The 10,313-nt window shown below is 34.2% G+C and overlaps 1 protein-coding gene across 1 annotated transcript; it reads right to left on the bottom strand.

Annotated features, from left to right (window-relative positions):
• Window positions 1-2,785: 2,785 nt before the first annotated feature.
• On the bottom strand, window positions 2,786-3,748 carry LOC120596712 (olfactory receptor 4A15-like). Its single transcript, XM_039855181.1, has one exon. It carries the CDS (start codon window positions 3,737-3,739, stop codon window positions 2,786-2,788), a length of 954 nt encoding a protein of 317 aa, XP_039711115.1. The 5' UTR covers window positions 3,740-3,748.
• Window positions 3,749-10,313: the final 6,565 nt, after the last annotated feature.

The raw sequence follows: 10,313 nt of genomic DNA, 5'->3' as shown, positions 1-10,313 counted from the left end.
TTTGGTAATGCAAGTACATGATGGCTAGAATTTGACCTTAAATAATAAACAATAAAATCTGAGGCATTGAGTATTGAAGGGGTCACTGGAGAGTATCTAATTCACTCCTTTTGTTTTGCATTTGAAGAAACTGAGACCCAGAGAAGTAAACATTCTCAAAATTGCACATTGAGATGGTGACAGGTTTAGGATAAAAATTTAAGTTTCCATGTCCCAATCTGCTTATCTTTCCCCTACATGGAATAGCTGATAATCTCCCTTGTTACCTAGTAATTCAAACAAAAGACATCGATTAGTTGGTCTAATTCATCTGTGTGATTATTTCAATGAACCTCATCGTTTTCCAAGTGAGACCCACCTTGGGAAATAAAGGTGTTGAGAGATTATAACAAATGGTATCCTTTGACTTTGTCCTAAGGAATTTTCTTAAATGAAAGCATCACAAAATGAAAAGATTAGTGATACAGAAATTTTTTAAGATCTTATTTTCCAAACAGATTTAACCTGTTTCTTCCTTTTATTTCCAACCCAAACAAATAGATTAAATAGAAATATGATAAGACACACTCCTTGCATCTCTCCAATCTCTTTGGTAGACCAAGGAGATGGAGATGTTTTTGCTTACTGTTTTGGAAAGGAATATTAAAAGAAATTACTTCTCTTCTGTTTTTCCTACCATGATGACATTACTCCGGTGATCAGAGACCCACTGTGGAAATGACTTCTTCCTGTAGAATACAGTTAGTCTCGCTATACAGTAACAGACAGAACTGGACCCCTGTGACAGCTTTGGGCCAATAGTCATTCACCTTCAGTCTACTTTCTGACCAGTGGACCACAGTGGCATTTTGCCACCTGGGAATGACCGTTAGCTTAGAATGTATTTCCAGTAATCTCCAGAAAGATTGGAGGGTTTCTCTTTGCCCAAGGCATATTTCTCTTGACAGACAGTCTCAGAGCCCTTGGAGAAGGGCTCGAATGAAGATTGACACCAACATTTTTGTTTGTCGTGACATCACAGAGTTCACATTCAAGGATACTTGACAAATCCTTCATTCCAAAAGCTCTGGATGTGGAATCTATTCACATGTGATGACTGGGTGAGGAGCCATGATTTTCCTGAACTTAATCCTGGTGATTTAATTCAGGCCTCTGTTCACCAGCCTAGAATAATTTTTATCGTCATAATCATCAATCATTATCATTATATCATACTACTGGTTTACTTGAGCTGCCATTACAAAATACCACGGACTGTGTGGCTTAAAAAGCATACATTTATTTTCTCACGGTTCTGGGTGCTGAAAGTCCAAGATCAAGGTGACAGTAAATGAGCACTGTGAAGCTTCTCTTCCTGGCTTGCAGACTCTGCCTTTTCACTCTGTCCTCACATGACCTTTCCTCTGTGCACGTGCACACACACACACACACACACACACACACACAGAGCTCTGATATCCCTATAAAGATACTAGTTCTATTGCATTAGGGCCCCACCTTTATAATCTCAAGGCGTGCCAGCTAGTCCCATTCCCACTGCTCAAGACTTGCAAGCCTACGTACCAGATATGTGAGTGAAGAAACTTTTTAGATGACTTCAGCCTCAGTCACTTTCTGACCACAGCCTCGTGAGAGATGCTGAGACAGAAGTACTCGGCTGAACTGCTCAAATTCCTGGTCCACTGAACCATCTGAAATAATAAAGTGATTGTTGGTACTTCAATCTACTAAATTTGGGGGTGATTTTCAAATACTAAAATAGTATCTGAAACACTGCAGTGTTTTTATTTCATCCCCTGAAGAATAAATAAAACTTCATGCCTGGCATTAACTCAATATGCATGAAATAAACAAAGTCCTTAATATTGTTAAATACACTAAGCAAATCCAATTATAAACTGAAAAATGTATGAAGGCAAAAAAATACTAGTTTGATACTGTGATATCTATGTTGTGGGCTGAATTCTCAACAAGGAAACATGTAATGCCAGAGCCTTAAAAAAATGATCTTTGTAATATAGCATTTGACCCCCAAAACTTCTATAGAGCAATTGTAAACACAAAAGATATCTTAATTTATCACTTATGTCAAGAATATATAGTTGACAGGGAATCAGAAATGTATTTGTTATGTAAAATAAAACAATATTTTCCCAAAACATTTCACATTTATTGCATTTTTACACAACATACCCAAAGAGTTAATTTAATGTAGCCAGACTCTGGGCTCTACTGTGATATGACTGACTTAAATATGTATTTCCACCATTGGAGGAGAACATTTGATCTAGATGTACAGAATGGGTTAACCAATTTAATTTTTCAGTCCAAAACTTGACCAGGATGTACAAAATCACCTATAGGCAACCATCACAGTATGAAGTTAATAGTTCATCTTAGTAGTTCAGGATAAATCCTGTCTCATAGATTTATCCTTTTTAACAATCTCTTTTTTTTTATTTTTAAAATGTTACACTCTTGGACTAAAGGGACCAAGTTTTAAGAGGTCACATTTCTCTATAACAGGAAGGTACCATACTCCACTAACAAGTACCTGAAATAAAAAAAAGTTCACTGAAGAATCTTGAGAGTATGATTATCTATATAAGTAATTATATCTATGCAAGTCTCTTGCTCTCAAAAGACTATAATATATTTCGCTCAGATAAAGACTATTACATGTGGCTGTTTCAAAAAAATAAGACTAAATAATTCAAAGGAAATTATTTTTAAGTGTAATCACTGATAGTGAAAGTATTCCTTGATTCAGTGCAAAAAATAAGTATCATGTTCTGCATGAAGGATACGGCCCTCTTCCAACAGAGACCACATACTTACTGCAAAGCTTCCTCATGGCATTTTTCATTTCTGCATTCCTCAGGGTGTAGATCAAGGGGTTCAACATAGGAGTAATGAAAGTTGAAACAACAGCCACGAATTTATCTGAGGGAAAGGTGAAATTAGGCCTTGCATACAAGAAGATACAAGGAACAAAGAATAAAATGACCACAGTCACATGGGATGCACATGTGTAGAAGGCTTTGCGTTTCCCTTCTAAACCGTGAATCTTAAGGGAGCGTAATATGACCCCATAGGAAACTAGGAGAATGAAGAAGACGACAGTGCAAATTGCCCCTCCGTTAGCTACCATAGAAAGTCCAATGAGGTAGGTGTTGGTGCAAGCAAGTTTCAATAAGGGGTATATGTCACACAGGAAGTTGTCAATGACATTGGGGCCACAGAAAGGGAGCTGATAAATAAAGAGAAATTGAACCAGTGAATGCAGAAAACCTCCAGTCCAGGCCACGAGCAGCAAAAGAACACATACCCGCCGATTCATGATGATCAAATAATGAAGAGGTTTACAGATGGCTACGTACCGGTCATAAGCCATCACCACCAGAAGAATGACTTCAGCACCAGCAAAGAAATGCTCTATGAAGATTTGAGCCATACAAGCATGGAAAGAAATAGTCTTTTTCTCATAGAGCAAGTCTACAATCATTTTGGGAGCAAAGGCAGTACAATAGACAGTATCTAAAAGTGATAAATAAGCCAGAAAAAGGTACATGGGGGAACCCAGTGACTGGCTGGCCATGATGGTCATAATGATAAGCAGATTGCCCACTATCGTCACAATGTAGATGAGTAAGAATGCGACAAATAGAACTTTTTGCCCCTGAGGGCTCTGCGTAAGCCCCAGGAGAATGAACTCTGTCACATTGTTCCTGTTTTCCATGTGTTCTTCTGCAGGTATGGAACTCAGGTGTCAGAGGCTGCCAACAAAAGAGCCAATAATGAATTTGAGAAGATCACAAGCTTTACGTCAAAAATGTGATGTCTTACTCAACGATGTTTGCTCCGCAGGGCCTCACACAGAGTAACTCTTTAGAAAATGAGAGTTTAGAATCTCATCCACAATTATTCCTTTTACTTTCACAGATTTCTTGCTTCAAATATAATGAGACCTCAGTATTCCAACTGGGAGACATATGTGAGTGTGCAAATCTGTATGATCTATTGCACAATAGAAAAGTTGCTTTCTCCAGACTATCTCTCACAAAGACTGTTTTTTACAGTATGTATCATATCTTGTTTTCTTGAATGATTTTTGGCTTTCTGGGATCCACCATAAAAATAATCTCATCTCTAATAGATTTATTTATAATTTTAAATAAAATAATACCTAGTGTAAGAGCATAAAATTATAGGCTACATAAATGTTAGCTACCTTTCTGAGTTACTGTACTATGAGTTCCAAAAATTGAGGAATAAGTCATCCACAGCAAAGAAAGAACCAGACACAATATGGATATTCATTAAATGCTTACTAAACTTTATTTAATTAAACTGAATTTTCAAACTCATGAGAGCATCTGAGCTGCAATAAAAGTATTAAATTCTTCTCAATCAAAAAAGTACAATGAAAGTAATGTTCTGTTTGAAAATACACAAACATACACACACACAAACAAAAAAAAACTGAATTAAAAGTTATTACAACCAAGGTTATTGGAGGGAAAAAATGATATATGCAAATCTAAGTGCATGAAAATGAATTAGACATTTTCTTACTTTCCAAATTTTTTAGAAATGATTTTTGCTAACCATAGCTCAATTCAGAATGCCAAAGTAAAGATTTTAGGCAGATCATGGTACGGTGGAAAGAATTCTATACTACAAACCTGGAAATATTGTTTAATTTGGCTCGGTCACCTTGGAAAAATCACATCCCAACTCAAATTCTTATTAGAAAGGTTATAATCTTTTCAATGTCTGTGTTTTTGAAGAAATCAATGAATTCTTATCATTGAAACTTTTATCCTAAGTGACATGCTAAAACTTTTGCTAGTAGAACAGGTATTAAGGATTATTTGATTATTAATCAATTGATCGAACCAGTTATTTTGTTCACATTGTTAGTTCTTGGTTATCTGAGTCTAGGGGAATACAAGACATTCATTCTCATTGAGGAAAATAAATCACCTGTTGGTCCTTTCAGATATTACCCATGGCCAATTTTACTTGTAACGTGAGCAACTTTGTTTTAAAAGAATTGTTTTAAACGTGCTTTGTTTCAGCATCTATATTTGTAGAATATCATTTCTGAAGGGCTGAAGATTATTCTAAGAGACTTGTGCTTCTAGACAGGCAATTTGTACTCTACCATCAGTGGAAGAATAAAAGTATAGAGAGAGAAAATGAGACATAACTTAGAATAGGTCGATAGAACCCAGCAAGGACCATAAGCTGAGTGGAATACGCTTTGAGATTGGTAACGTTTGGTTTCGGGGACCTGAATAAGTTGGGAGTAGAGTAATTTCAGATTTCCTGAGCTGTCAGTCTGAAGGTGAACTGGAACATAACTTAGCATCAATACTAAGACCTGCCTCTCAGAATCTTTATACTTCTAGATCAAAGATAAATGAGAAAGTCAAATTGTAAACTTTAGGGTATATCAGTAGAAGAGACGAGCTGCCTAAAGGCATTCCATCTCCAGGGCTCCTTGAATTTCATTGCATATATACATAATTAAATATTTTCCCTCAGAATCATAAAGCTATATCTCCATTTATCATGGAAACGAAGTACTCACAATTCACAGGTGTTGTCTGAGCATTCAGTAGAGGGTTCTAACACCTTGTCCTCTTGAGTCCTTACAACACTTGTTTATAGCTGTGCTTCCCCTGTCATCTGCTGGGATAATAAACAGATCTTCTTAATAATTGTATCTCCACAATCTATAATTGTCCCTTATGCATTTTAAGTGATCAAGAAATATTAATATTTGACTATTAAAAATGTTCTTATTAACATAATTATTACTCTAAGCTACTGACAACTATTAACTTGACTTGGAATCATACAGAATTCTATACTTTATCAATATTATAGTTTATTAAAATATACATATTTACTTTAATCATTTGAGAAATTCTTCAAATCTCTAACATATTCAATAAAAAATAAATCACCAAAATGGTCAACAAAGTAAATCCATGATAACTATCCCAAATGACAAAACAAGATATAAATTAAGTAGATCTACATTATGTCAAACTCAACAACATAAGACAGAAAAACAAACCACTGTCATGGTATGCAAGGTGTAAAATACTGGGAAACACTGTCAATAAGCAAGATATTAAAAATTATAAACTCTAAATTTTGAATTTCAGTCCAGATCTTTTTAAAACATAGGATCACAATCCATGCCTCAATATGGTCCCATTTAACTGTCTGTATAGTAAAACCAGTTTCCCATGGAAGCAATATTTTTTTTAAAACATTGAGCACTGACCATAAAAATGAAGCAACAAAAACATTGAGGTTTTAATAAACACCTAATCAGCTCGTTTAATTTTTTAATGATAAAAAGATTAATTTTAAAGAAATATCAGATTTTACAAGTCAATTTATTTAGAGTAAAGGAAAAATCCTATCTCTAAACTCTTAACATGGTTGAAGAGACTTTGGGAACAAATAAGAAAAATAACTATCAGAGAGAGTGGATTGCCTATTTCATATGTAGACTTGGTCACTTTTATTTCGTTTTTTGCTTTATGATTTTGCAAGAGTGGCCCTGGTTGCCTGCAATCTACATTATAAGAATTTCGGTTCTAAATTCATATTTAGAATTTGAGCCTCAGAATCTTATCAACTTTGTGACCTTGGATAAATTACTCAACATCATCTGTATAATGAGACTTGTAAGAGCATCTAACGTGCAGGATGGTTTTAGAGATTAAACAGGATAATGCGAAGAAAGCTGTCTGAAAATTGTCTGACAAATGATAAGCACTAAATAAACTGATGATATTGTTTATTGTTATTTAACCCCCACGTAACTTTAGTGCCACATCTCTGAAATGTTTTTCATGTGTTTCCCCAAAGTCCACTCTCTTCTCTTACAAGCCACAGGAGCATTTCCTGAGGGATGAATGGACTGACTTGGTCAGTATCGTATACAATTATAGAAACTATACTTTCTTTACCATTATCATTACTGCATGGAAATTCACTTGGCTGTCTTTCTTCATATCTCATTATTCTCTTTCAAATTTATTATTAAAACTAATCTGAGGATCTTCTTTTTATAAAGTGAGAGGTCAATTGAGTGCATAATATAATGTGTCCAATTTCATTCACAATATTTTTAAGACCCTAAAAATGAGAAAATATCCATGTAATTAACTAACAGTCAAAAAAAGATTTCGGCATTTTCTTTATGATTCTGTAGATCTCGTATCTAACAACATTCATGAATTCTATTTCCACAGCTACAAAAATTCACTTTCTAATAAGGTATAAGTACAGGTCAATGAATCTAACAAATAACTAAATTTCTCTGAACTCATGTTTCCAAAATGTATGTTGTGAGTTGCCTTTTGTAATAATTTACATATCAAAATATTAACTGACATATCAAAATGTAATTTAGATTATATACACAATAAAATAGGAACCAGAGACTCAAAAAGATATTTGTACAAAAATGTACATTGCTACATGATTCACAGTAGAAAAAGGTGGAAAACAACCCAAATGTCTATGAAATCCTGAGTATATAAACATGGTGTAGTATATACAGACAATAGAATAGGATTCAGCCTTAAAAAGGAAATTCTGACACGCTACAATGATCCTTGAAGACACTATGCTAAGTGCAATAAGCCAGACACAAAAGGGCAAATATTTTATGATCTTCTTTTTTTATGGTTCCTAGAAGAGTCCTATACACAGAGCTAAAAAGTACAAAAATAATTACCAAGATCAAGGGAAGAAGGAAATGGGGAGTTATACTTTCAGTTTGGGATAATGGAAAAATTCTGGAAATCGATAAAGGTAATAGAAGCACAATAAAGTGTTATGTGTATATTTCCACAATAAAAAAAAAATTACCAACAGAATAAAATATCTACACAGAACCAGAATTTTTAAAGATACCAGTTACCAGAACTTTTAAAGATATCTGTTACACATACTAACACACAAGATAACAACTTCTAAAGAGCTCAATATATGAAGATACAAAATAAATGATTGTTGGATTCTCCATATAAAGCAATCTAAAAAAGTTATTGTTAACACCATATGTATATCATGTTACATGGTTGTTACATGTTTTCTCTATTCCATTTGCATTTAAACAACTCTAATACAAAATACTAAAGAAAATTTTTGTCACTGTATTTACTCCATAATATTATATGAAATAGAGAAAATCTTAGAGAATCTTATTTCTGGAGCTCCTAGTATAAAACATTAGAGATCAAATGAAAGAACATGCTTCTTAAGAAAAATACACAAGTTGTTCCAAGTTTATTTTGCCCTATTCTCATAGCAGCGAAGAGTTTTTGTGAAATATCTTACCTGGGTTTCCTATTTCCTCTTCTATCACTTGTTCCAAATCCAGGCTTCTGCCATTTTACCTTGGTCATGGAAGATGACGGCTCAGTCTGCTGAAGTTAAGTCAGGATTTCAACCATATCAATCCAGGTGTGAGTGCAGAGAAAGAAGCAAGTTACACCTAGTTATTGCAACTGAAACACTTGTCACACCCAGATATAGCTCTCTTTGTCTGCACAAAGCATAACCATCTTCTTCAATTTTCATAAACATTTTAGTTGGATTATGAAATTATACATTGATATCACTGATGAATCACCAAATTTGAAAGCTGTCATTGAGAATCAATATCAAGAATCAAATTTAAAAACTAATTATTTTGTTTAGCCAAATTAATTGAACACAACTTTAATAGCATATTTAGTCAATAATGCAGAGAGCTGGATAATCACAGAAATGGGCTTTGTTGTAAATATTTTTAAAGCATTCATATGACTGTTTTAATATGGTTCATGTCTGGAAGAATACTGGAAGAATAGTTTTTATTTTATATCTTGATGGTTGTATTAACACCCAAGGAGAAATCTTTTCCCGAGTAAAGGAAGATATTACTGGGCACTTAATCAACAATAAATAAATAGTAAATCACTTCACTGAGTTGTTCAAAGAATTGTCCCCAAGGTCGCTTATTCAAAATTCAATTCACTGAGGAATCATGCCCGAGAGAACTGAAATCTTCCATGTGATTCTTCCAGTGCATTCTACATTTTGGAGCCTACTTCTGGCCAATTATTTTAGAGTAATTAACTAAAAAAATAGCAATCCAACAGTAAAGAGCAAGTCACTAACTAATAGTAAAAGCATAAGATTGTGTGAATATCCTTTAAACACCCTGGAACTCACTGAACCAGAAAGAAGGCAGCTTTTAACAGCTCTACATACTGGTACCTGTAAAATCTCAGTGACTTGTCTTCAACTTCATTTATTCTTTTTTATAATTGCTCAAATCTATTCTTGAGCCACTTTTGTGACTCTTTCAACTCTAGAATTTATTTTTGTACTTTTTATAATTTTTATGTTTATTGATCTAAATCATTTAGCTGTTGAGACATTGTTTTATAATGTTTTCTTTTAGCTTTTTAGGCATTGTTTTCTTGGTTGTCAGAATATTTTAAAATAACGAAAGTCTTTGTTATTGATTTTAAAAGTTTCCCCATAATTTAGAAGCATCTGACATGATAAAATGATGAAATGTGATGTTGAGGGCTCTATGACACTGCCACCTGAGAAAAGAGACAATGCAAAACATTGCTTTCTCATCCTACAGGTTCTGGTAACTATACAATCCATGAGCTATACGTAAATCAGGACCATCTCTGTTGTTGTCAAAATGAACAAATCATTGAATCAAATGAAGAGATTAGAATGATCCTCATCGGTCTTATATCTGTTACTAACATACTAACCCACTTATGGTATTCTTGATTCACGTTCTAGGAAGTTTGAACTTAGTATGTTTGGAAGTCCTCATGCCCACAGAGAAATGCTTCTACCAATGAACACAGTCATTGTTTCATTCAATTTTAAATGGAAACTGTCCATAGTGATGTTGGGCTCCCCATGCTGATGAAACAGGCAGAAAGATCCCTGGATGAGAGGAGTACTTGATCTTAATTAACACAGGGAAATTGGATTGCTGCACACAAAGTAAGGCATGGATGATGATGTCTGAACCCATCTTTTACTGCCATGCTGAGCAGAGAATAATGAGAAACTGAGGCAAAATAATAAAACAGAACCATTATGGATTTGACTACTATGGTAATGAAAGTTTGAATCACCCAACTAGGTAAAATACTCTGTCCAGCAGAAAAACTGGAAGAAAGTAAAAGGAATACAAAATTGGTGGTTGAAAAGCATGATTATTAACTTTGGTCACATGACACATTTTAGAACCTTAGATG

This window comes from Pteropus medius, unplaced genomic scaffold, assembly GCF_902729225.1.
Source record: "Pteropus medius unplaced genomic scaffold, Ma_sr-lr_union100, whole genome shotgun sequence".
NCBI lineage: Eukaryota > Metazoa > Chordata > Mammalia > Chiroptera > Pteropodidae > Pteropus > Pteropus medius.
Note: the sequence above shows the minus strand (reverse complement) of the source record. Positions and strands in the feature narration are given on the sequence as shown.